The sequence below is a fragment of the Cynocephalus volans genome, chromosome 5 (genome assembly GCF_027409185.1).
Source record: "Cynocephalus volans isolate mCynVol1 chromosome 5, mCynVol1.pri, whole genome shotgun sequence".
Classification (NCBI taxonomy): Eukaryota; Metazoa; Chordata; class Mammalia; order Dermoptera; family Cynocephalidae; genus Cynocephalus; species Cynocephalus volans.
The window spans coordinates 104,769,905-104,797,092 of record NC_084464.1 but is presented as its reverse complement, the minus strand read 5'-3'; the positions used below and the strand labels follow the sequence as shown (position 1 = coordinate 104,797,092).

The 27,188-nt window shown below is 32.4% G+C and overlaps 1 protein-coding gene across 3 annotated transcripts in view; it reads right to left on the bottom strand.

Annotated features, from left to right (window-relative positions):
* The window catches only part of GRIK2 (glutamate ionotropic receptor kainate type subunit 2), a 636,972-nt gene that overhangs the window by 246,911 nt on the left and 362,873 nt on the right, over positions 1-27,188 (bottom strand). For all 3 annotated transcript variants that reach the window (XM_063096320.1, XM_063096321.1, XM_063096322.1), the window contains exons 7-9: positions 23,787-23,930; positions 20,826-20,933; positions 1,453-1,566 (exon numbers count right to left, since the gene is read on the bottom strand). In XM_063096320.1, the coding sequence (XP_062952390.1) occupies positions 1,453-1,566; positions 20,826-20,933; positions 23,787-23,930 (366 nt within the window). The remainder of the gene's footprint in view (positions 1-1,452; positions 1,567-20,825; positions 20,934-23,786; positions 23,931-27,188) is intronic.

Genomic DNA, 27,188 nt, shown 5'->3' with positions numbered 1-27,188 from the left:
ATGAGGCTACAAAGTTGGTAGAGTACAAGACTGCAGAAGATCCTGAACATCAACATTGAAATTTTGGGGCTTTTTAAGGGTAAATATGGATTTTCTAAAGATTTGTATAAGCAGATAAGCAGATAAATGACAGTATTACATCTTCATAGTGGAAACTGGGGTACATTGCAAAGAGGGAAGGCTGTAGAAAGATGGGATGGTTACATGGTTACTGCAAAAGTCCTAGCAGGAAGTAATGAGATCCAGGACATATTGGCAGATGGACCAGAAAAAGGATGTGTTATTTGGACTGAAGAACACAGTTGGGTTGGTAGTTAGGAGAGTTATAATTGAAGAGAGGAGATAAAATATTATGTTAAAGAGGGACTTAGAAGTTTGGGTATAATACATAGGGAGCAAATATTCACTGAGGTTCTTAGCAAGGGATGAATTAAAAAACCTCATGAACTTCCATCACTGTCATTTCATGATTACCAGCTCTACTTACCAAAACCCCTTAAGCCAACCTGTTTTATTTTGACATGCCTATAGCACTGACCTTCCTTGTTGTTACAAAAAAGGACAAGAATATGAATTCCTCCTGGCTTTATTAGCCACCATAAATCAAATTTAGAAATTACATAAATGCTAAATATTTGTGGTAGTTTGTTCGAGACATTAATTTCACATTCCTACTGACTACCTGGGGAAAAGAATGGGCATTGGTAAGCTTATTTTATAGATAGAAAGGACTGAATAAATAATGTAGGAGCTCCTTTCTTATCCTAAAATTAAAATTTTCTTTTGCAAATGGCATAGTAAGGATAATTGAACATTACTGTGTGATCTAATTAAAATATATAATTACAAGAGGGGTAAAATGTCTAGCTTACCAGTATAATTGAATTCTGTTAGTGGTGAAAATACTTCTGGCTCAAAAAAAAGCAGTTGCTATTTGATTTCATTAGGAAGATTCATAAAGTGAAAGTGATTCACCGAGATAAAAATGATGAAATTGAAAGCAAGGTTAAAATATAATTATAATGGAAAAACTCATGAAAACAAATGTCATGCCCCCTGAAATAAATTTGCAGGAAATTAAAGCCCAAGCAAAGTTCACATTTGGCTTTTCACTTAACTATATTTATATAGCTACACGTTCTTGTATTTTTCAAATCTTGACATTGACAATTTTTCAATAGTAACTAGTTTTATAGAAATGTGAAGATTTCCAGTAATACATGAAGCTGTATTATTAATCAACATAAACAGCCCAAACATTCATATAATTTACATCATTGAAGACTAACAAAATAAACTGTGACAAAATTAACACTGACTCATCTGGTAATTGCTAAATAACTATAAAATACATTATGTTTTTTTCATTACTGTTCCAATTATAATGTCCTTTTCAATCCACTTCCATGTTTATCTACATTTGTCTAAAAAAATGGAAAAACAAACACTTACCAAAATGGTAGTAACAATCAAAGAACGATTGGATAAGGAATCTGTGATGTTGGCTGGTTTTCCCTTTTGACTTTCTGTCATATTCAGGCCACTGGCTGGATCCCAAGTCCCAATCTATAAAATAGCATATGTACTTTATAAATTGTCCATCAGGCACCCACATGAGAATACTGCAAGAGAAAGTTAAGACTGCTAACGCTGATTATTCACCTTTGCTGCATTATCTGCTGTCGTTAAAGTAAAGGCTCCTTGTAGTAAGCATGATTCACTGCTCTGTGAAGTGTGTCCAGTGAAGTGTAACATTAAAGAACAAAATGATCCACTGCACTTCTACAGTCAGTATGGGAGCTTAATTTTCCATTCAAACTTTCATTTACCAAGATAAACCACATTTGATTATGCCTTGATAGCTAGCTAGAAACTCATTAATAGCATATACCTTTTACTATAATGGATCTATCCCATCCTCTCATTATAAAGATAACATGACACATTGCATGGACAAAGCTAAAAGAGCAAAACCTGGGAATACAGGATAAATTAATATGTAAAGGTAGGCTTAAGGGAGGCATTGACTAGTAGTCTGAAAAACCCCCAGGACGGTAAAACCATACCTAGAATTATCTTTGGAGCTTTTAAAAACACACTTTTAAAACTTTTAAAAAATTCCCAGGAAATGAAATTTACAGCACGATCTCATCTTCTTAACCCATTCCAGTACTTCCTCCTGTACTCTATTTTATATGAATTTTAATTTATCTAATACTTTCTGATAGATTAAGCTACGTACTCTCAGTGTTGACATGTTACAGCCACTGAACATGGCCTGTGGGATGACACAGACAAGCCTGTGGAGGACACATATAAGCAAAAGATGCCACAAAAATGTGTAAGTTGGATGTTTTATTGGCACCATTGAACTATCACGTAACAATGGTCACCAACAGAGGCAAAAGGTGTGGAGTCAGTTGTATTTTTTCTCTGCCATCTCAAACCTGGAAGTCATCAACAATGAAATTCTCTTCCATACTCCCCCCAGACAACTAGCCCACTTATTTTCCTCAAAGGAACGAAGAACGATCAATTTATCTTTAAAATAAACCTTTGTATGTAAATTAAATTATTATTAAAATGACATTAAGTTAGCAGATATTATTTACTCTAGTCCACCTAAATATGCTAAAAAGGATTACAGCGTGACCTTACCCATAAATATAAAGATCCTTTTGTTTTCTTTATATTTTATCATATCCACTCTTTTTGACCCCTTTTTCATTTGGATGGCTTTCTCAGTAACCTCTTAAGACATGTATTTCCCTTTACTTGAAAAAGCATGAAACTAGTGATGTTAGTAAATTCTTCTATTCATAAGAAGAATAGATATGCCATTCTATTGATTATATCTAAGTGTAAACTCTAGAGTATTTTTTCAAGAATGTATTTAACTATGCAAGGGGCTCAATATCAATCTCCTTTTCAGTGATGCCTAAAAAAATCTTGCCATATTTTGCCATGTCGAGCTAATTTTCCTTTTTAAAATTTTTTTAAAAAAATTTTCCTCTTAATATTAAACACTGTATATTCCAGATGTTTGTATCAGTAAAGGAAAAAGTCAAATAATTCATTGTGAGAAAAAAAATTAGTTTTTTTTTTTCCTTTTTTCTTTTTGAACTAAATTACCTATTGGCCAATTAAATTCCTTTACATTAGACTATGACTATTAAGATGGCATAAAGACAGAGTCTAATTCTAGCCTTACGGGCAAGGAAGGTAACATGAATTTGCAAAGTGGTAGGGTATAAGCCAATAGCAAGTATGTCCATGCAACAGTATGTAGTTTCTAAATCTCAAAATCTCAATAGCAAATGGGGCCACAATTCCAACCATTCTCTGCTCACAAAGCTGTATGCCGTAAGGCTGCATGTTCCCAGAGCAAGAGCTTTTTTTCAGGGTTTCTCAGCAAAGCGTCACCAGAGTTAGCAGAGGCCCTGCTGGGGACCTGGGTGTGTGGAACAGAGGGATATAAAAACTAGAATTCCAGCTGACCTGCTAAAGTGTTTCAAGCTCAAAATCATTAAAAACCACCCTGTTGTCTAAACAAGACGTATTTGAAGATCACATTTTACAGCGACTGTCACTTTTTTCATCCCTGGTCTGTAATTAATACCTACTACACACTTGTTCCCTTCTTTTTGTTTCTGTTGTTTTTCTGCCATTGGTTAAATAACTAGGTTTTTCAGACATATAATTCTGCCAACCAATGCATTAGGAAATATCATTTGCCTACAAACGACACCTTCAGGACTGCTTGATAAGTTTTCAACTTTCTAACCAAGTCACTGATACAATGTATTTCCTATTTCATTTAAAGCCACCCTCCACAATTGCTTTTGTAACAAATAATTTAGCTAAATGTTTACTCATTTTATCATCTAAACATATTTATCTAGTTTCATTCTCTATCATTGTTTTTCTAGTACTATGTATACAGAGGAGTTCTGGCTGAAATGCACAATATATGAGTCCATAATTTCCTATAATCACAAGTATTAGTAATTCCCTTTTGTAAATCTCAGGTTTCTTAACTTAACTTTATGAAGTTTCAGAAATTTCAGTGGCTTTACTCTTAAGTCAAATATATTTTTGTATATTCCTAGATTGTAGGATTTCTGTATTATAGAATGTATGATTTAAAACTTTCTATCCATTGATGAAACTGTCACCAGCGTTTTTGTTTTGTTTTGTTTTAATAACAAGAACCATGAACTAAGTCAAGAAAAATTTTTTTTTCTATTTTCAGAACCACTATTTTACTATACAATTTGATCAAGTCTTTTAAGTACTTTTTACATTTCTGAAATGGGATTAGAATAAATAAGCACTGTAGACCTTCTTTAAGTTTTTTTCTATTGAAACATAATTGATTATATATATTTGTGGGGTACAGAGTTGACTATCAGTATCTGTGTACATTATATAAGCATTGTTGACCTTACAAAATTGTTTAATGCATGGTGAGTCTATGTGTTGTTTTGCCCAGACACTTCAGGTTTACAGTTGCTTTTGTGGTGTAAATGTTAGTAACACCCTCTAGTACAAATAAGAATGTCATGGTCTGGATAATAAATTACAAGGTCACTCTGATTATAAGAACTAAATTAGATATGAAATATAAAGTACATCAAAAGCCTTAAAGAGCCATAGAAAATCATGGCTTTATTCATTTTTGTTTTATTTTATGTTCTGATTGGCTCTTAAATTTGCTCTTCTGGTCATAAAAAGAATGTATGTTTATTACTGTCAAGTTTTAAAATACACAAAAAATATAAAAAGAGAAGATCAATTTCAACTTTGAATCTATGCATATACCCAGAGTCAATCATAGCTAATGTTTTAGTGCACTTCCTTCCAATCTTTTCTATTTTTTATGTTCCTTGAATAGCTTCCATCATAGCCTTGTAGTTAATGGCTCAGCTTCTGGAAGAAGTGTCAAACTGCCTACATACTATCACATGTCCACCACTTACTAGAATGTGACTTGAAACATTACTTCTCTGTGCCTCAGTTTTCTTATCTGTAAATGGGGAAATAATATTATCTACTGCACAGGGCCATTGTGACAATTGAATGAAAAAAAAATCAACATAATGTATTTGTAAGTATACTATAATCATAACAATTATTAAATATATCCTGCTTATACAGTATTGTGAATATTTTCTCCTGACATTAAATATTGAGTCCATAATTTTAATGACTGAATAAGATTTACATCATATGAACATATAATGATTTAACTATCATTATTATAAGTAAAGCTTTAGCAAACATAGTTATTTGTAAATATTTGCCTATGCATTTTATTATGTTAAAAACAGATTCTTAGTATTAGAATTACTGAACACAAATAAGAGTAAGATTGGTAGCACATGTTGCAAATAGCTTTCCAAAATTATTGTTTTACTTATCTTCCCCTTTATATTTCATGATAGTTCCCAAAGACAACTGATTTTTTTAAATAATTCATCGTTTAATTTTAACAGTTTGACTTACATAATTGGATGATATTATAGATTTTATGACTATTATGTCTTTATTTCTTGATAGTACTTTTATTGATATAAAATAATTTTTCATTCCAATTATTTATTTCATCTAAACTTCTAGTGTCTATTATTAATCATGCTCACCTTGCTATAATAATTTGTGTATTTGCATTTGCTTATAAATCACTATCTACATTTCTATCTTCAATATATTTCCCATTTTATGAGTTTCTTTGTAAGCAGCTCATCAATGAATGTTTTTAATGGCCCGACTTTTTCTCCCTCTGAATCATATATTTAGCTTTGCTCATTTTACATTGTGTGTTCTTCACTATTTCTTTTCTACTCTGGTTTTTGGCTGACTGTTTTTCTTGTGGTAATTTGGGAGATAAAATACATTTAAGTCTACTAACGGGTATTTTCAACTTTTGTTTAAGTTTTTGCTATCACATTCTAAAACTTGTATTGAGCCATAAAAACTAAAACAATATCTACTTTACCGAAATTCACTGCTTTGGTTAATTCTGCTACTACACATCCTGATTAACACTGGAATTGTGAACACTACCTCTCTGTTTTATATTTTGTTTTGTTTTGTTATTGCTTTGTATATCATGCACTATCTCTCTTCCAGGAAAAAGATGGTGATTTAAAAAGCAATTTCCAAAATCGTTATTCAAAACATATCTGAATGATTAACTACTTTTGATATTTATTCCAATTTCTAGCCAGTTTCCTCTTTATTTATTTGCTTTTCATTTATCATTGTTCTTTTATACAGGACAATTTATTTGTAAAGGATAAGCTATAGGATATATATTTATCTGTTTGCACATTTGGAGATATTTTTGTTGTCTTTATATATAAAGAAAATATAGCTAAATACATATTGTGTCACAGCCTTCTTCCTTAGAGATCTGTCACTCTTATTTATTTTTTAAAAAAGCGTTTAAAGACTGAGAGTGCCCTAATATTTGTTTCTTTGTTGCTACGTATTTTTTCTTGAAAATTTCTAGCATACTCTATTTGGAAGTTTTAAATCTCAATGAGAATATATATATGTATATATTTGTGTATATACATTCTGATATATATGTTTATGTATATATATATATGTAGATACATGTTACATGCACATATTTACATATCTATTATAGCATATGTAATATGCATGTATATATGTTACATATGCGTATGCACATTATGTACCTATAAATAATTTTTACAAAATATGTTTTGCGATTCATGTATATTCTGAGAATGATTTTTTAAATTATATTTGCCATGGATTAATGCATTTCTCCATTTCCACGAGGTGAATTTTATTGCATCCTATAGTTTTTTCTGCATTATTTGTGTTACAGTGTCTTCTGTTGATGTTATATTCTTTACATGAAATACTTTTACTCTTTTCACTACCTTAAACATGTATTTTGATCACTGCTTCAAAACATGGGTAAAGCAATTTTTTTCTCTGTGTAGCAATGGATGGCCTTGGGTATGCTTCCATACATAACAACACATGTATGTTTTCACTATGTTAAGTATCACAATACATTTTTGTAGTTTTCTTATCTCTCTGTAGTTAAAACTTAAATCACCTATTGGTAGAGACTTTATCTTACCCATGTTTTTATCCCAAAGCCTTTAATATAGGACATTCTAAGTACTTTATGTGTGATAGCTCTGAATATATTCGTTATATGAAAAAATAAATGTGCTATTTTTCTCATCTCAGAAATGCTACTTATATATTGCTTTGAATTAAAATTATATTTCATTTTTATTTATCTTATCCTTCTGTGTTAAACTCTAAGTGCCTTGTGGGAAGGAAGCATGCACCCAACTTTGAATTATAAATAATAAATATTTAATGAATATTTATTTAATGAATGAATAGAATATGTAAGTGAATCACTATGTGATGAAAACTTTCAGGTATTTTTAGATTGACTTTTCAATCTCATTCATTCATGTGGTAAATATTGAACATATATTATGTGTCCTTTCTTTTATATTTACATATTTTGCTTTTCATATTTTGTTTTTATGTTTGTTCTTCATGTTTTGTCCAATTTATATCTCAATAACATATTTAACATTTGGGAGTATTATGACACATACCTTTGCTATGTATTTGCATTTTTTCCTAAGCTATATTTTGTATTGTTTTATATTTCATATTTTTTATATTTTATGAGTATTTTACATAAATACTTTACACATTTTTAATTCTCTGGAATGTTTCAATTCTTCATATAATTGTGTTTGGTAGCTATATTTTCTCTCTTCTTCCTACCAAGGAAAAAAAAAGTTTTCACAATGATTTTGAAGTTATTTATTTATGTCATTATTTATTTATTCATGTATTTATTTTTGTTGACATTTTTCTCAGTGTAAACTTCCTTTGTTTGCTACTTATACTACTTTACGTCTAAAGAATGCTTCTGTTTCCTCCCCTGAGCTACATAATTGTTTACCTCATCTGTAATTGGCATCTAACCATTTCTTCTAAAGGTACATGTTAGTTGTATCTCATGTACACATAATTGGTGGGACATGTTTCTAACATCATCTGGAGTTTTCAGTAATAATCTGTTTGACAAGTATACCAGAAAGTTTCTCAAGTAGAAACAAAATGAATATTCCCACCTAGGTTTAAAAATATTAGTTCTAAATTAAGTCAAGCTTATTTAAAGTTAAGAAATAATATAAATTAAATTTTCCACTAAAAAAAAGTGGTCACAATGAAATATATCAAAATATTCTTTACACTGTTTTAGTGATGTTTACTAAAAAATATCTGTGGGATGTTGGTGGATGTTTAAAAAAAAAAAAAAGCAATGCAGTTTTCCATTATAAAACAGTATGAAAAAGAAAAAGAATTGTTCAATTATACATTGTTTTGACTTATTGTCAGGCAAATATATTGGTCTCAAACAAAGAGCATAAGTAATACTTCTCCAAAGAAGGCCTGTGTGATGATAATGAAAATCCACACTGTGCATTATGTTTCAGTCTTATAGCACAATGTGGAGTCTCCATCATAGAATAAGTTTGCTTAAAGAAAATTCTTCCCAGTCATACTCAATCACATGACCCATAAAGTAGAGTTTTCCTTGAAGTATACTGACTATTCCTCTTAGAGGAAAGGGAACTCCTGATAATACTGTTTGAAGGTATTGAGAAATAGAAAGCATATGAGAAGAATTTATATTAAATGCTGACTGATATTTGAGAGATGAATATTCTGTCCAATTGAATATACACTGGTGGACTGATTATTTCTCTACTAACTAGGATACTCATTCTTTCTGGATAACTTGCAAAGCCAGGTTCATCAAGCCAATATGATGCATAAATAATAGGTATAGAAATTTTTTTTTTCAACACAGTACTTTTCTTGCTAACTGTTGGTGGGAAATTAGAGACTTTATTTCTCTTCACTTTCTTAATCCCTTCAATGTTGAATATTTAAAGAAGAGACAGTGAGTTGCATTACTGTCTAATATTCCTTGACCTCAAAATTTAATAATTGTATACTTCCACTGGGCTAGGTATTAAAAGGAGAGCAGTTAATCACTGGCAATTGATCTCACAAAAACAAACAAGAAATATTTCATAGCATTGCCTGTGCATTGCCTGCTGGTGAGAATTCAGAGAACAGAGCAATTGCCTGGGAACTGGGCTACCTTCATATATAAACTAATTGGCCTACAAGGACAGTGATGAGTTTCCTGAAACTATCTATCCACTAATTTCCACACAGTCTGAGATTTCACCATTTGAGAACTACAGTACTAATGTGAGGACAAGAAGTCAATAAATATATAATCAACTCATAAAAAGGGATGACTAGTCTAAACACAGATCTTTTCAGTTAGGATTTTTATTATCATCTAGGGCAAATTTAACCCTAAACATAATTAAAGAGTTAAGAGACAAGTGGTGGTTTTGATTTTTTAAATAAAATTGGAATCAATGAAATAAATGTTCTCAAATAGAACATTGTGATAACAGTTGATTAAGGATAGTATTTTCAAGGATAATAATGTAGTTCAAATGTGATTTAATTTGAACTCAAATAAATGCATTACAATTATGTTTAGTATAGTGTTTTAATTCAAATTCAGTAATTGAAAGAAAAAAAGCCAATATTTGGTATTCTCTGATGGGCCAAAACAAGAAATCATGTGCCCTTAAATAAGGCAATCTTGTTGATTTCTAAACATAAACATCATCCATAAATAGTGTTCTTAAATATTTTGCTACTCTGCAAGTTTAAAGTTATCAAGCAAAATAATAACTATACACACACTGACACAAAAATATCAGTACAGTTTTAGATAGGGAAAATAATAAATTCTATATAAGGGTTAGACAAATTAAATTGTTGACATCTCCAAAGAAAGACACTAGGTCTGGATCCTGCTCAGGATGTATTTTTGCTTTTTAAGCAGCAAACGACGCACTTGTGGCTGGCCTAAATATTACATTAACGTCATCATTAGCACTGCTTTCCCACAGCAAAGCAAAAGAAATATCAGTTCCTGGGCAAGTTGCGGGTCATTGTTACCATGGGAACCAGGGAATATGTATTGAATGCTTGTCAAAGAGCAGCAGATAAAAACTGCTATATCTCGGGTATCTAGAAATCTATCAAAGAAATAGCTTTCACTTATCTAGAGTGGATTTTCAGATTTAAATAAATTTTGAAGACTAAATTCCATTCAGATACCTTTTTCATAGGGAGTTAATGAGAAAAGGATTCCGTAGGCAAGAAAAAGCTCAATAATAAATATTTCTATGGAAATTATCAATTTTTAAAAAATATATATATACTCTACAAAAAAAATCTTCCAAAAGAACTTTGAAACACTTTCTGATTCTGGAATATATATCCTTGTAAACTCAAGCAATCAGTGTTTCACTACTAATTCTCACTCTTGCCATATATTATCAAAATAGTTGAGTTTTCAGTAAGAAGTCTATGGATTACTAACACTAGTCTGTACTGGTGGGTACAAATGCAAGTAGTGAAAATTCAGAAAATAAATGTATTAAAAGTTGAAATGTCAACTTCACTTGAAAGTGAAATATGACAAATGAAAACTTTTTAAAGGTTTGCAAACATGGACTACATTGCTTTATATTATATATAAATGTCACTTGTTTATATATTATTTTGTATATTTATGCTATTTATAATTTTTGTTTATAAATTATTTATAAATATTTATTTGCATAATAAATAAAATGTATAAAGTCTTAATTTTATAGAAATTGGCAAATATATATTCCATAAGATCTCTTTTTGTAGCTTCTTTTCTTTTTCAAGATTTTCCCTAATGATACAAAAGTTAAGAGGTGATTTTATTATAAAAACATGCAGAGGCAAATACACTGTGATTTTTCATAATCCTAAACACTTCCAGTCCCTTTAGCACTATCTATGCCCAGAGAAATGTATTGGTTTAATCCTCACATTTTTTTCAAAATTTAATATAATATTAATACACAAAGCCAATTTTAATAAGGATTTATTAGACTCTTTCCATTAAGAAAATAAGGAATTCTATTCTCCAATGTCTATTTTACTATAAATGTCACATTCAAGAGAATATCAGCAATATAACCAGAATAGGTAGAAAATTTTGACCCTAGAAAAGGATAGAAGAGGTACACAAAAATAATTTTAATTTACACCTCTACTTAGAAGCAAATATTCTCTAGTATGAAAAAAAATCCATTTGAACAACCAAGAAAGTATAATAGTAAGACACTGATATTTTTCCTTGGAAAACATTTTGGTCACACAGGATATTCTATAAGAAAATTTAATCACATGGTAGGATTAAATGACTTTATAAGTACATTAAGGTTTTTTAAAGAAACTATTTTTTAAATGTAAGTGGTCATTTTCACAAACATGGCCTCTAGGTAGCTCCTTTTGCAGTGGAAATGTACCATTATCACATAGTGACATCAACTGAGTTCAAACGTATTTTGTGTAAAACCTTCCAATTCTTTTGAAAGTAAACTAAATCCTTTTATCCTTTTGAAGTGTATATTCTAAGGACCTTAAGAATATTTCTGTAACATCTTATGTCATTAGTTGTGTTTTTTGTTCCATTTGAAGTGAGTCTTTTCTAAGCACACAGCTGAGCTTCAGAGGATTGAGTAAGGTTAAACTATTTTCAATAATAAATCACTTCCTGGTTGCATATACTTTAAAAAAAAAAAAAAACCTCATTTTATTGTCAGTTATGATGACATTTTTATATCTCCTCACCAGCAAATTTTTCTTGACCCTTATTTCTTTGCTGTTTTTCCTTCTCCCTCTAAATGGCTTCAGTAATTCCATTGACAGACTGAATATACAAATGGATATTCAGTATCCAGACCTTGTGTGACAATACAATTTTAAGATCTAGAGCAAACATCCCAGGAAACCAGACACAATCTCTGCAGCAAATCTTCTTAGAATGGTCAGAATTCATTATATTTATGCCAGCTGTCCTAATTTTTGCCACCCTTCCAACTCAGGATCAACCAGAGAAAGTCAAATATGCTCTTCAGACTCATAATCCAAGATGTCCTGCTTCTAGTTAGCCCACCTCCAGTTTCCTCATGCCAATAATCTCCAGTAACAGCACAACTGGGAACTTCCCTTTTTTCTACTATAAAACTTTTTCCCTCCACTGTCTGCACTTGAATATCTACTTAACGCTAGTGATGATGGCTGGCTCCCTTCCTACAACAAGCTCCAAATAATAACTTCTGTTTGTTCTCATTTGGGTGGGCTCTGTTTATTTCCATACAATAAACTTATAAGAAGAAAAAAGAAAAAGTATAAATAGAGTAATAATTTTTACTCTTTGATATAAAACTGAGGGTCAGAAAGTTTTAACGTGCATCATGTAGGGGCCAGATTTGCCATTGGTGCAACACGCATCTTTGTAAGTTCAGACTTCAGTGCTACTTTCTTCTGATTCTAAAATCCTTTCACCCCATTGAAACTTTGACTTACAATCCAGGCCCACTGACTCCTTCCTTGACTATTGGCTTTCTTTGTTCCCACTTCATAGATATGGAGCAAAGCTGGAAAAAGTACTGAATTATGCAGTAGGAAAATAACTCTGCATCAGACACTTGAGTAAGCATTCTATGTGAAGCATCTTTTATGATTCTCATAATTATCTTTCATTCATTCTACAGTCATTAAATATTTTTGAGGACATACTTTGTGTCAGACACTTTGCTAGTTCTTAATATAATATAATAGCAGGAAGGGAGTATATTCTTTTCCACCTCATAGGACTTGTATTCTGGCTAGAGAGATAGCCCTTTTTAAAAAGTACACATAAATATATAATTACACATTTTGATAAAAGCCAGGAAGAAAAAAGTGCAGGGCACTTAGAGAAACTTAAATTTGATTAGATACTCAGGGGAGATCTATCTAAGGAGGTGATATTTAAGATGAGGCCTCCCAAAAAAAAAAAATAAATAAAATAAAAAATAAGATGAGGCCTCCCAGATGAGTAAGAGTTTGTCAGGCAAAGGGGATAGATACAGGCATTTCACGCTGGAGCATTTCTATTGTCAAAGTAATTTAAAAAAAAAAAAAAAAAAAAAAAAAAAAAAACCACTTTGTTCCTATAAGGAAATGAGAAGAAGCCAATATAGCTGAGGCATAGACAATATCTGAGAGGTTGTTGAGAGGGAGGTAGTACTTTGCAGGTCATGTTTGGATTTTACTCAAAATACAATGGGGATCTATGGAAGGGTTTAAACAGAGGAATGACATGAATCAATTTTCTTTTAAAAACATCTGTCTGGCTGCTGTGGTTTGGAAAATGGATTGTAAGGGAGAATAGAACAGAGAGATTTGTGTGGACTCCAAGGTGAAGGTAACCTGGAAATGATGGTAACAATGTATGTGACTAGAAATGAAGGGATTTTAAACATATTTTGAAAGCAGAATACACATTTTGGTGTTTGAACTAACCAGAGGAATTCAAGCTGGGAAAACCACTTATTCTGATTTTCCTTTTCTTATTCTTAAGCACTCAATATCAGGCTTTTAAGCAGAGAAATTGTCCTATTATTGCTAGAGGTAGACAAAATCTGAAATGGCACCTACACTCCTTTCCTCTTCTCCCCCTCCCCTGCTCCAGAGAAGACACTGTCATGGTCCCAGAAAGCTTGTTTGGATAGATGTGACTGGCTGTGTGTGCAGTGTTGGTGGTCCTTCTTGGACCATGGCTAATTGGGCTGGGTTACATCCCAAGATAAAGTGGAAAGATTAATTTTGATCTATGGGCAAATCTAAGGGGAAAGGATGTTCACAGGAGCATCTCAGCTCCAGGCCCAGTTCCCTGAACATGTCCACTCCCTCCTCTCTGTTCATCAGAAACATACTTGTTCCTTCCTGGTTCATCTGCTCTGCACTTGTAAACATCAGAAGCATGAACTTTCTTTCTATTAACTATTTTAACGCTAAGGTTCACATTTATTACTGGCAGGTTTCCCCACTAAAGTATAGCTATTATGAGGGCATAAAATAGATGCTCATGTGATATTTGTTAGAGGATTAAATGAATAAATAATGTGAGTGGTCAAAGACGACCAAGACAGATGAAGGAAAGCAATAGGCAGGCATAAGAAGAAGTAATGAATAAAGCTAACAGTTCACATGTTTTCTTTGTCCATTTTTTCCACCCAGTCATGACAAAGACAGAATTTGTTCAATTTTAACAATTTAAATTTCTAGCCTAGGTCCTTATAAGGATGACATTTCCAGGTTCTTCTAGAGACAAAGATATTCTTACTTCAGACTCTCCAAGAAGGCAGCCCTTTGCACTCCGCTTTTATTGTGATGAGAAATTTGGCACACAGAAGTCAAGTGTAAGGATGAAGTTCTCAGCTGTAATAGAATCAGAATGGAAACGAGACAAGGATGCCCACTCTCACCACTTGTCGGGCCTTAAAAACTAACGCCACCTTAAGTGACATTATAAGTGGCGCCATTATGGGCCGACAAGGGCGTATTAACGAGGCAGCCTAAGACGGCACCGGGAGGAAGTAGGGTGGGAGTGTCTGCGGGAACCTTGCCTTAGCCCTTAATGGCCAAATACCCGCTTCTGCGCTCATGAACACTGCGTGATTGCAATAGCTAGGCATTGAGACAGGATGCATGCTCTTGTAAACTTTAAGCTGATTGGAGGATGTAAAAACCTCCCTTCTCCATTTGCCTTTAAAAGCAAAAAAAAAAAAAAAAAGAAATGAATTCCATTTACAAATTTCCTAATGAAATCCTTGCATTGCTGGAATACTCCTACATGACATGATTCTAATCATATACTGTTGGATACTATTTGCTAACAATGTACCTAGGATTTTTGCCTTGAATTAGGATTTGCACTTGCTTTACCCTTTGTATAGAACATTGTTCTAATCTGCCATCAGTTTGGACACCAAAACAATCAATGTATAGCACAAGAGAGTTTAACCCTGCACATTTGCTCTGAAAAAAGCCATAAAGAAAGAGCACCCATAAAAAGAGGTCTATATAACCGAATTTCATGGGGGGAGAAGAATACATTCTTTTTTATGAGAAATTCTTATGCCTTGGAGGCTGACGGTAAGGCACTGCATTTCAACTCTTTCAATTCTTATTACTAGGAAAAAAATAAAAGATGGATTACTTTCTGAACTAACGAAACTCAAATGGCTAGCAGATTGAGCTCTGATACCTTTTCTTCACTTTTTTGAATATTTGCAATGCAAATAACTGTTCAAGATTCCTTTGGCTACACTAATGTTTATGTATGCTGTGCCAAATAAAATAGCTATTTATGTGTTTAAAAAAAAAAAAAATAAAAAAAATAAAAGCAAGTGCTTGTGTGATAATAAACCGAACTACGCGACAGAACTCCCGCTGCCTCTGAGTGTCCTTTAACTGGGCTGGTTTGGGGCTGGCGGTGTGCTCACCTCTCTTCATGGCTCTCTTCCCCCGTCTCCTTCCAAAGGGGACAGGAGGGAAAGAGGAATCCCGGGCCATTTGCTCGCCCACCAAAAGGAACGAGGCTAGGGCTGTTCGGGTTGGCCAGCGGCGGACCAGTGTTATACACTCCTGTATAACATAGTATTGAAAGTACTAGCCAGGGCAATCAAGAAAGAGAAAGAAATGAAGGGAATCCAGATTGGAAAAGATGAAGTCAAATTATCCCTGTCTGCAGATGACATGATCATATATCTGGAAAAGCCTAAAGACTCTACAAAAAAAAAAAAAAAAAAAGGAAGAAAAAAAATAACTCTTAGAGTTGATAAATGATTTCAGTAAAATTGCAAAGATACAAAAACAACATCAAAAATCAGCTGCGTTTTTATACTCCAACAATTAACTAGCAAAAAAGAAATCAAGAAAGCTAGTCCATTTATAATAGTCACAAAAAAATTAAATATATAGGAATAAATTTAACCAAAGAGGTGAAAGATCTGCACAATGAGAACTACAAATCACTGTTGAGAGATTAAAGACGACACAAAAAGATGAAAAGACATTCCACACTCTTGGATTGGAAGAATTAACACTGTGAAAATGTCTGTACTACCCAAAGTGATCTATAAATTCAAAGCAATCCCATCAAAATATGAATGACATTTTTTCACAGAAAAAGAAAAAGCAATCCTAACATTCATATGGAACAATAAGAGACTCCGAATACCCAAAGCAATCCTGAGCCAAAAAACTAAAGTCAGAGGCATAACACTACTTGACTTCAAATTATACTACAAAGCTATAGTAACAAAAACAGCATGGTGTTGGCATAAAAAAGACACTCAGACCAATGGAACAGAATAGAGAGCCCAGAAATCAACCCACTTACAGTCAAATGATCTTTGACAAGGCACCAGGAACATACATTGGGGAACAGAATATATCTTCAATAAATGGTGTTGGGAAAACGGGATATCCATATGTAGAAAGAAGAATAAAACTAGACCTATACTCTCATAACATACCAAAATCAACTCAAAATGGATTAAAGACTTAAATATAATATCTGAAACTACAAAACTCCTAAAAGAAATTATAGGGAGAACACTTCAGGAAGTAAGACTGGGCAAAGACTTTATGAATATGAGTCCAAAAGCACAGGCAACAAAAGGAAAAATAAACAAATGGGATTATAACAAACTGAAAAGACTCTGCACAGAAAAGAAACAATTAACAGAGCAAAAAGACCACCTACAGAGCAAGAGAAAATATTTGCAAACTATGCATCTGACAAAAGATTAATATCCAGAATATACAAGGAATTCAAAAAACTTAACAGTAAAAAAAAAAACACAAGTAACCTAACTTAAAAACGGGGAAAGGAGCTGAATAGGCTTTTCTCAAAGGAAGATATACAAATGGGAAATAGACACATGAAAAAATGCTCAACATCACTCAGCATCAGGGAAATGCAAATTAAAACCACACTGAGGTATCATCTCACCCCAACTAGACTGGCTATTAGGAAAAAGACAGAGAATAACGAATGCTGGTGAGGATGTGCAGAAAGGGGAACCCTCCTGCACTGTTGCTAGGACTATAAATTGGTGTAGCCATTATGGAAAATAGTACATAGATTCCTCAAACAACTGCAGATAGAAGTATAATATGATCCTGCAATTCCACTTCTGGATATAAACCCAAAGGAGTGGATATCATCATGTCAAAGGAATACCTGAACTACCATGTTTACTGCAGCTCTATTTACAGTAGCCAAGAGTTGGAACCAACCTAAATGTCTGTCACCACACTAATGGATAAGGAAAATGTAGATGGAATACTACCCTGCCATAAAAAAGAATGAAATACTGCCACTCACAGCAAATGGGTAAACTTAGAGAAAATTATGTTGAGTGAAATAAATCAGGCACAAAAAGAGAAATGCCACATGTCCACACTTATAAGTGGGAGCTAAAAAAAAAAAAAGAAAAAAAGAAAGAAAGAAAGATACAACACTCACAATAATATGTTGAACTTTCAAAAGGTGAGAACAGAACTGAGATTACCAGAGGTGAGAACGGGAAGAATTAGTAAAGGGCCACAAAAAAAACTGTTACATTGCATAGTGTTGAATATACTAATAATGCTGATTTGAGCATCACTTAATGCACACGGGTATTGATATTCAACTCTGTACTCCACAGATTTGTACAATCAACTATGTTTCAATTAAAAAAAAAAAGAATTGTATTTTAAGCCTGCTGGGTCACCATTTTTTTCCCTTCTAAACTGTGAACTCTATCTAGGTAGGGACTCTGTCTTTTTCATCTATGAGTTAATAACTATACCTTTTCAGAAAAAAATAAAGGCAAAGTCAACAAAACTTGCTGCTCTTCACTGCTATTGCCCCATGATTTAGTTGAAGACACTGTGCTAGGAAACTTGTCTATAAATAGTAAACTGCAGAGTAAGAATTTGAGCCCAGTTATGTCTGAATCTAGACCTTGAGTTCTCAACCATTCCACTAAACAAAAAATGAGGAACTTTTGCTACTTAACTGTATTTTATTCCTACCTGTTCAAGATTAAGTCTGCCAGAATGGCATTTCCAATTTTTCTTAAGAGCTGGCTAAACTTTAACCCTATCTCTTTTAGCTTTTGATTTCATGTACTAATTTTTGAGGACAGTGGAAACAGTTGATGTAAACTCTGTTAATTTCCCTCATCTCTAACTTACTTTCAACAATCTTCAGTACCTTATCTGTCTCTTCAAGGAAAGATTTGTGCCAATCTATTTCTACTATTAATTTTCCAACTTGCTAATTTCTTTTCCAATCTTCAATTTACGTATTTATCACTATCTCCCCCTTTTGCTACCTTGCTCCTCGTATTCTCCTTAAAATCATAATCCCAATGTTCTGCTAGTCCTTGAACTAACAACATTGCTGAAGGTTAAATTAATGTCTTCTGTCACTGTTAATTAATCGCCTACTTCCACTTCAAATAGCTTTAAACTCGTGGTCCCCATACTAAAGTTGTTCTACATTATAATATCTTCCCAAGTGACACTTAGTCCTCCAGGCTATTTTCTCTGAACGTAGTATACTAATACATTGCAAATATCTTGACATGACATGCATTTTAGGACTCAATTCTGGCATTTAGCTCTATCTCCCACTTCTGCTGTGTGTGTATGCATAATGATTGAATCAAACCCTATGCTATTTCTTTCTCCATAGTGTTACCTCTTTCTTTTTTTTTTTTTTTTTTTTTTTTTTTTTTTTTTAAATTTTATTTTGTCGATATACATTGTAGCTGATTAATGCTCCCCATCACCAAAACCTCCCTCCCTTCTCCCTCCCCCCTCCCCCCCAACAATGTCCTTTCTGTTTGCTTGTTGTATCAACTTCAAATAATTGTTGTTGTTATATCTTCTTCCCCCCCCCCCCGGTTTGTGTGTGTGTGTGTGTGTGTGTGTGTGTGAATTTATATATTAATTTTTAGCTCCCTCCAATAAGTGAGAACATGTGTGTTACCTCTTTCTGAAATGACTTAGTCTTTGCCAATCAATAATCCCCCACTATTCAAAGGCTAATTGTAAGTATCCCATCTCTTGTGACTCTTTACTTACTTATATCTTTTGTCAGAAATATTCTTTCATTGCTCTTTTAAAGGCTTGAAACAGACAGCTTTCTATTTTATTTTTTCACAAACATGTGTTATCTGATCACTCTATATGAAAAGCCCTTGAAGGATAAACATTGTGTGTTATTAACTTAACAAAACAAAATTTCAGATTTCAGAAGAGAATACAAAATACTTGTAAAATTTTAGGGCAACATTCATAAACTCATACTGTTTTACCTTGCTTATCAATATGGTGGATTATCACATGGGCTTGAAAACCATTATATTCTGCTCTTTTTATAGGTTACATTAGAGCATATCAAAAACTTCTGCAATGTTTTATTTATTTCAAGTCCAAGACAGGACTGGATTTATTTTCCTCCTGGTGTATTGAGATATAAGCAATGGTCAAAACCCATCCTACTGACTCGGATATTTAAAAAAATAAGGTAATAACATCCCCAGTAAACAATGGGATAAAACCCTTGAGAGTTTGGATGCAAACTAATGCTCTCATCTTAGGAGCAAGGTGGTTAGGAAATGACTGGCTCACGAATATCTGGGTTCCAGCTTGCTATGAAACACTCCTGATTTTGCATGGTCCTGACAAAGGGTACAGTCTGACACTCGCAGTGGGAGGAGGTAACACTTCTATCAACTTGAGGCATCAGTTGGTCATGATGTACTTATCCCTGTCTTGGTGACATTACCAAAATGTTCCCTCTCTCTCCTGGATCATTTGAATGAGCACTCAAACATGCTGTTATCACTCAGGCTAAAAGAATCCTTCTCTTTCTTCTTCAGTTTCTATAGATGGAAAATCTGTGAATAATGCTCTACATTCAATTTCTAGATGAAACATAAGATACCTTACTATCTTGAAAGCAATATTATCATAGACAAATACAATTTTTCCTAAGTTCTTATTAAAACTTGTGTTTAATCCATAATTTTCAATGAATCTATCAGGAAAACACCTAAATGCATTCAGTACAAATATAAGCAAACTTACCCTAAAATATTCTTAAAGAAAGCACATACCCAAATAGTATAAACTTTGCTTGTGTTTTACCTCAATCCTTAAAAATAGAATCAAGGAAGATAGATCCAGTGTAGTGTGCTGCACTTATGCTCACACATTAATTAATTTACTTTGCATACATTAATTCAGACATTTCACTTGAATATGGAAATGTTGAAATATGAAAACATGCTTCTCTATTTAACCTTTTTTATGGCATTCTCAAAGTTGGAAAGTCTATGCAAGCACAAGTATAAACAGCATATCCAAAGACTCATATTTTTTGTTTTGTTTTGTTTTATTTTTAGTTGTGATTAACATTTAAATCAGTAGACTCTGAATAAAGCACATTACTCTCCAGAATGTGGCAAAGACCAATATCGAACCAAATATTTTCTAATTATTATATTAAATCTTAAAACTAAAATATGCATTTCAAAGTTTCAAAAAATCTGGTGAGAAAATAAAATACTTAAATTTTCATAAGACACCCTCTATCCTTTAATCCTAGTTGTCAATTATTATTTCAATTAATAAATTGAAAAAATATTTTTTAGAGTTATTCGGTAAAGAAAAATGACAATAAAACATGACTACAACAGAGAATATTTCTTCCTTCATTAGGACATGTTTCATTTAATAATTAAAGCAGATAAGCTAAATGCATTGAGTACCTTTTCCAGACCTTCCTCCTTGAGGCTTATCACATCTAAATCAAAATCTGTTCGTAAGCCATTGGTTTTGTTGAAAGTTATTCTGCCTGTGAGGCCTTCCCAATGTGCCTATGGGAAAAGGAGGGGAACAAAACACAGATTAACAAAAAGTAAAGGAAGAGATGATAAAATGTTTTTCCACAAAAAATTTAAACAATTATTTTTATTACTTTTCATTTTTATTCTTTTCTGAAGTTTGAAGATTTTTTACATAAATTATCCTAGTTTAAATATGAAATTTATTATAAATTTTTATTTGACATCATGTATTTTTCCAGGTATAACTTTTTAAAATTCATTTTTCTTAATTTGCAGAGAAATTAAGCAGAAAGTACAGATGGGTCCTATACCCTCCCCACATACACATACACAGCTTTTCCTATTACTGACACGTTACATTAGGGTGGTACATTTGTTACAATTAGGAATCAATATTGATATATTATTATTAACTTAATTTTATATTTGGATTTCCTCTTAGTATTGTACAGTTCTATGGTTTTGCCAAATGCATAATGTCATGTATTCACCATTACAGTATCATACAGAACAGTTTGGCTACCTGAAAAATACTCTGTGCTCCACCTGTTCATCCCTCCTTCCCAGCTATAATATTTTTCCATGAGGAATTTGATAATTATGTTTTAAAGTGAGAAAAATTTAGTTACATATTACCAGGCATGAGATATTGAGTATTTCACTGAGCATTACAAATAAAACTACTGTTATAAAATACCACACAAATTCATAAAAATATACAAAAAAGACATTTTATTATGATGAAAGGAACTATATCCAGGAAGACCTATGTCATACTACTTCAATTACACATTTTCCTCCTAGAATAATTAACTTATTATTTTACTTTTCCCTAAGTAAGATTGGAAAAAATGTATTATTACTACTTCACATCAAGCTATACTTCCTGCAGAAGGAGCTCTCCACATAGAAGAAGGTGGAAATATAATAATCTAGCTACATAATGTGTTCACCCCTCAAAGTTGGGCAAATATCTGGAATTTTTTTGTATGTAAAATGTTTTCTCATTCTGTCGGTTAGATGGCCAAAATTAGATGTTTTCCGTTATTCATCATTTGGAAATACTGTGGAAAATGTAATTATATATGAAAATTTTAAATAATGAAATATATAATCACCACTATAATGTTTGATATAATGTACACCAACTCTCAAAGGAAGTAAATACTAGTAGATTAAGGGTAACATTTCAATAAAGATTACAAATGAATAGCTTTATTACTGTATTTCTTAGGCTCCATGTGTTTCTTGGGTACTTAGGCAGGGATTCCAAAATAGTTTTAGGCTAATAAGTACAAATGAAGTAGAAAAAATTATAACATATATTTATATCATATTGCAACATGTCTTCACTCAAGTTAAACTTGTATTAGCTGGTCTCCAATAAGGAAAAAAGGATATTTTAAACCCGATTTCTTCCAAAGGAAAAATATTCAGGTGGCTAACAAAAATGCATAATAGTATAAAAATAGACAAAGAGATCAAGAAGCACAGTAACATAAGTGTAGAATAGTAAAACAAATCTGGGATAGAGACAGCATAAAGAAATGTACACCAGATGAAACCTACAACTAATAAAATTGTATCACAGATTTAATTCTGAACTTCCTAGCAACCAAAGCAAAAAAGAAAATATGGTGAAAAACACAATACAGAGGGTCTATAATTTAAGACATACCAGCTGCTCAGGAGAAATAGCTTTTCCTGGGACTGAGAACTGAGAGAAATTTCTCCTGTTGGTCCTCATAAGGGGGACACAGTGTGGTTTAGTGGACAAGGTTCTCAATTACACCCTACAATAAATACAATGGGGAATGTCATACAACTGCTTTTTTTTAGGGCCACTTGACACATGTCATGGTCTCAATACTCAAGTGTTAAGTCCAGAAAAATCAGTTCTTCAACTAGCCAAACCTGTGGACTATGTCAAACCTGTGGACAATTCTCTGATGCTCAATTTTAAAACAGAAGTAAATGTAGAATGTGGAGCAACTAAAAAAAAATGCATACTCTTTGATAAGAGTTAGACAAGGAAAATTCTTGGACATTCTTTGCCAAAGACCTAGAAATTCTTAATTATGATTCTATTTGCACTTTATTTACATGATGAATGACTTATTCTAAGATAAACTAACAATTTCCCTTATGACATTAGTGAAAAATTTTATGTGGTAATAATACCAGTTATTTTTCACAGCAAAAATTAAGGCTTAGCTAAACTTTCATCTATGAAAAATATCCTAAGCTAACAAAAGACTCTTCATCATGAAGAGTGAAGAATAGAAAGTATATATATATATACAAACACAAACACACACACACATATATATATTGTGTAATGATATATATAAAATAAACATATACACATAAATATGAGGGCACTTCAAAAAGTTCATGAAAAAATAGAATTAAAAGATCTTCCCATGAACTTTCTAAAGACCCCTTGTATATATACATGAGTGTATATACGTAAAAAGAATGTACATGTATGTATATGTATGTATGCACATATGCATGTATGAACTTTAAGAATTTCCGTACTAAACATCTATATCTCTACGTAAGTGAAAAGTAACATGTAAAGATGCAGAAAAGTAAAAGCTAACAATGTCCATTAAGCAAGCTTTCAGAGGTCACAGATTTTCATCTGTTTACACCATCACAGATATTTTTATGTATATCCATTTATTTATAATGGAATTCCCCTGCCCCCTTTTTTGATTCATATTATTTAGTAAAACTGTTCATTTTGATTGTAAGGGGAAAGAAGAAAAGTTTAATACAAAAGATAAAAGTCGAAGGTCACCTGTTACGAAAACTGCAATGATCTCAATTCAGCTAGAGGACAAAAGAGACAAAGCAGATGTGCTTCTCCTGACATACCTCTTTAATCAGGCTCATAAAACGGGTCCCGAAGCGCCAGGGTTTGTGTCGATTACACTGCAAGGAACTGACTGTCATCTGAGGAAATTGTTGGACAGCCACAGACACCACGTGCACAGCATCATACATTAGTGCAGCATCCGTCTGAAAGCCAAGGGAAATGGAAATATGTAGTGAATAAACATGTGAAACCTGTAGTAGGCACTTTGGAAGTAGAGAGAAGAAAGAAATGACTGAAACATATACTTAGTTGTTCTCTATATAAGGGTGAAAACATTATCTCCAACATGCTCTGGTTCTGTTAAATGAGATATTGTGATCAAATTACTTCATCCCAGCTCCATTAGAACATTTGATCCAGCCTTCCTTTCCTGAAGTGGTATCTCTGCTCAAGTAGGAAATGTGTGAATACATTCACTATTTCCCTTTTGTTACTCTCTCTGTTACTCTAACTACATGCAAATACAAATACACACTCACAATGAGTGCAATTGATAACATATTGAATGGTTACATAAATCACATATTGTGTATAACAAGTAAATATGTAAACATTTTCCTTGTGTAGGAAGAAAATAAAAAGAGATTTTAAAGGATATTCACTTGAAAAGCTTAAAGATAGAAACCCTGATCTTTTCTTCAACTCGATTTTTCAAAAGATTCAATCTCAGATATGATGCTGCAGTTTTGAATTTCATATGTACTAATCCCTTTTCAAGAAGCTGAGCTTAATCTCTTGTGCTGTTTTTTCTTCTCCCCGGATTTCCATATGAATAAAAGTTCATTTGGCTTCGCAAGTGAATTCTGCTGTGTTTGCACCTGCTCAAATGACCAACCACTTTAGAGGCTGATGATAAAAAATAAAATGTTTACAAGTCATAACAAACCAGAGGCTCAGCGACTGTCAAGTGCTGTGTTAAATGGACCCTCACATTTTGTTTGACGGATCCATGCCAGGTTCACTACCTACAGAAGAGGGCCACACTGACAGAGCTGATAGCAACAAACTTCAGGCCATCTGCTTGGCATGCTTTAAAATAAAAGCATATATTTCCTCTTCTCATTCACACAATTAGTGAGCTGTGAAATGAATTCCCAAATGAATAGCAACCCTGTAGATTATAGCGTTTGCCACAATACAATACAAAATGAGTACACACAGTAGCTCTCATGCAAATGGATCCTAAGTTTTACCACAGAAAAGGGAAGATGGCTAAAGAGCACAATGCAATGGCAGAACAATAATGCCATTTTATAGTTCATAAGTCTTTGGGGAATAACAGTTAGATTCATAACCTCCATTTTATAAATACCAGCTGACTGCTGTCGCATACTCTGATGGCTACATAGGAAAACTTCAGTAGTGAAGTTGATACAAGCATACGTCCTGAGCCTGAGAGTTAGACTGATACTTGTCTTTGGCCTGAGCTAACACTTAGGGAATGTATTTCATGTATCATGCAGGTGGTCACAAAAATAATGAATAAAATATGAAAGATATACTTTGATTTCAAAACAATAAATTTTTAAAATATGTCACTGTTAACAAAGGTATTGAGAAACGAAAATTTCCAGACACTACTAAAATGAAAAAAAAAGGTAATTTTGCATATGCACCACAAAGGACCCTTAAAAATATCTATGTTCTTTTTAATCCAGTAATTTGTTTTCCTGGAATTTACCCTAAGAAAATCAGAGATAAGAACAAAGGCTACACACATTATTTATTAAAAAAAAAAAAAAAAGATTAAAAGTCTACTGAATGTCCAAAATAGGAAAATGCTTAAAGAAATTCACAACTGTATTTTATATAACCATTAAAAAAAATATTTAGTCAGATAAGAAATTGCATATAATATGGTGCTAAGTGTAAAATTAGATTCTACAGACCTGTACTCCTAGCATAAACCATTCTATACATCTTGATGAGTACTTAATATGTTTTGTTCAGAATATTAAACATAACAATAATAACATATTATTTAATTCTCACAATAATGGTACAATAAAAACACTCCTATTGTTCCCATTTTGCATGACAAAACTAAGGTTGGGAAAAGTTTAGTAAGTAACCAAAGTCGCACAGCTAAAAAGTGGAGAGGTCCAGCCTCTCTGTTCAAGGATAGTTTACTTAACACTACTACATACTATATGAACAAAAAGAAAAAAAATTAAATGTTAATGATTACTCTTGGTAGTTAGTAATGAATAGAATTTTTATTTGTTTTTCCTCTTTATTTTCTACAGTTTTTTAATGTGCATAGATTATAATCACCATTGCAATTATTCCCAGAAAGAAAATTTTGATCTATTTCTACAAAATAATTAAAGAACACAAACTATAATATTCCTTGTTTTTTAGTTTCCACGAAGATATCCTTTTATCACTTATTGGCATATATAATCTTCTGTGACTTATGTAAAAACCTAGGATAGTATTCAATCTTATCTAGCACGACAATTTTAGGGAAAATTTTTTGGTATATAGTTTCAGTTTCAAGATCAGATGACATACTAGTTGATGACAAAACTACTTGAGATCTGTGATTTTAAATGTAATTATAAAAGGAAGACAATATTATTAAACCATAAGATAAATGCTAGAGATAAAATTGTAAGTAGTTAAAAAGTTGCAGATCAAATTACATCTTGAGTTCCCAATTTAAAATATGTTGAATTATTATAAAGCAATAAATAGAACTTCTGAAACTACTCTCTATGATATTTTCTTCAGAGTGCTTTTTTGTTTGTTTTTCTTTTAGATGAGTTGTTTTACGTGATAATGTGTAGTTATTTTCCATTTACAATTGATATCTTGTCAGAGAAGATATCAATTGTAAATTGTAAATCAAAGAAGACTCTGTTGTCTTCTTTACAAAATTAGACGTCTGTAAATTCTTCCTCCTCTAAAAAGTTGCAAGGAAACTCTAGTGTTTCAAACTGTTTTTCTTATCTTCATAAGAATGAATATACTTGAAAATTTGTCTTCTATTAGTAATATTAATAGCTAACATTCATTATCTGCTATGTGTGATGCACTCTCTTTAAATTATTTCCTTTAATTCCCATGACCATTATCCAGGTGGAAACCTGTCAAGTTTATATCAAATAGGAAACTGAGGCAGAAAGCAGTTAAGTAACCAGACCAAATCATATCATGTAGAGGTAAAGCTGGATTGAATCCAGACAATTTTGTCCAGAGTTCACATCCTTCTTTCTGAGTTTCTTGCTCAAAACTCTGTCTTTAATAAGCAAAATAGTTGAAGTGATTTTGAAGTTACACAATATAAGAAATATTGATAAGTATTTTAATATGTTAATCTATATAATTTTTTGATAAGCAGTAAATATTCACATAATGAAAATGTACTGCAAAAATAAGGAAAGGTAGAAATTCTGGAG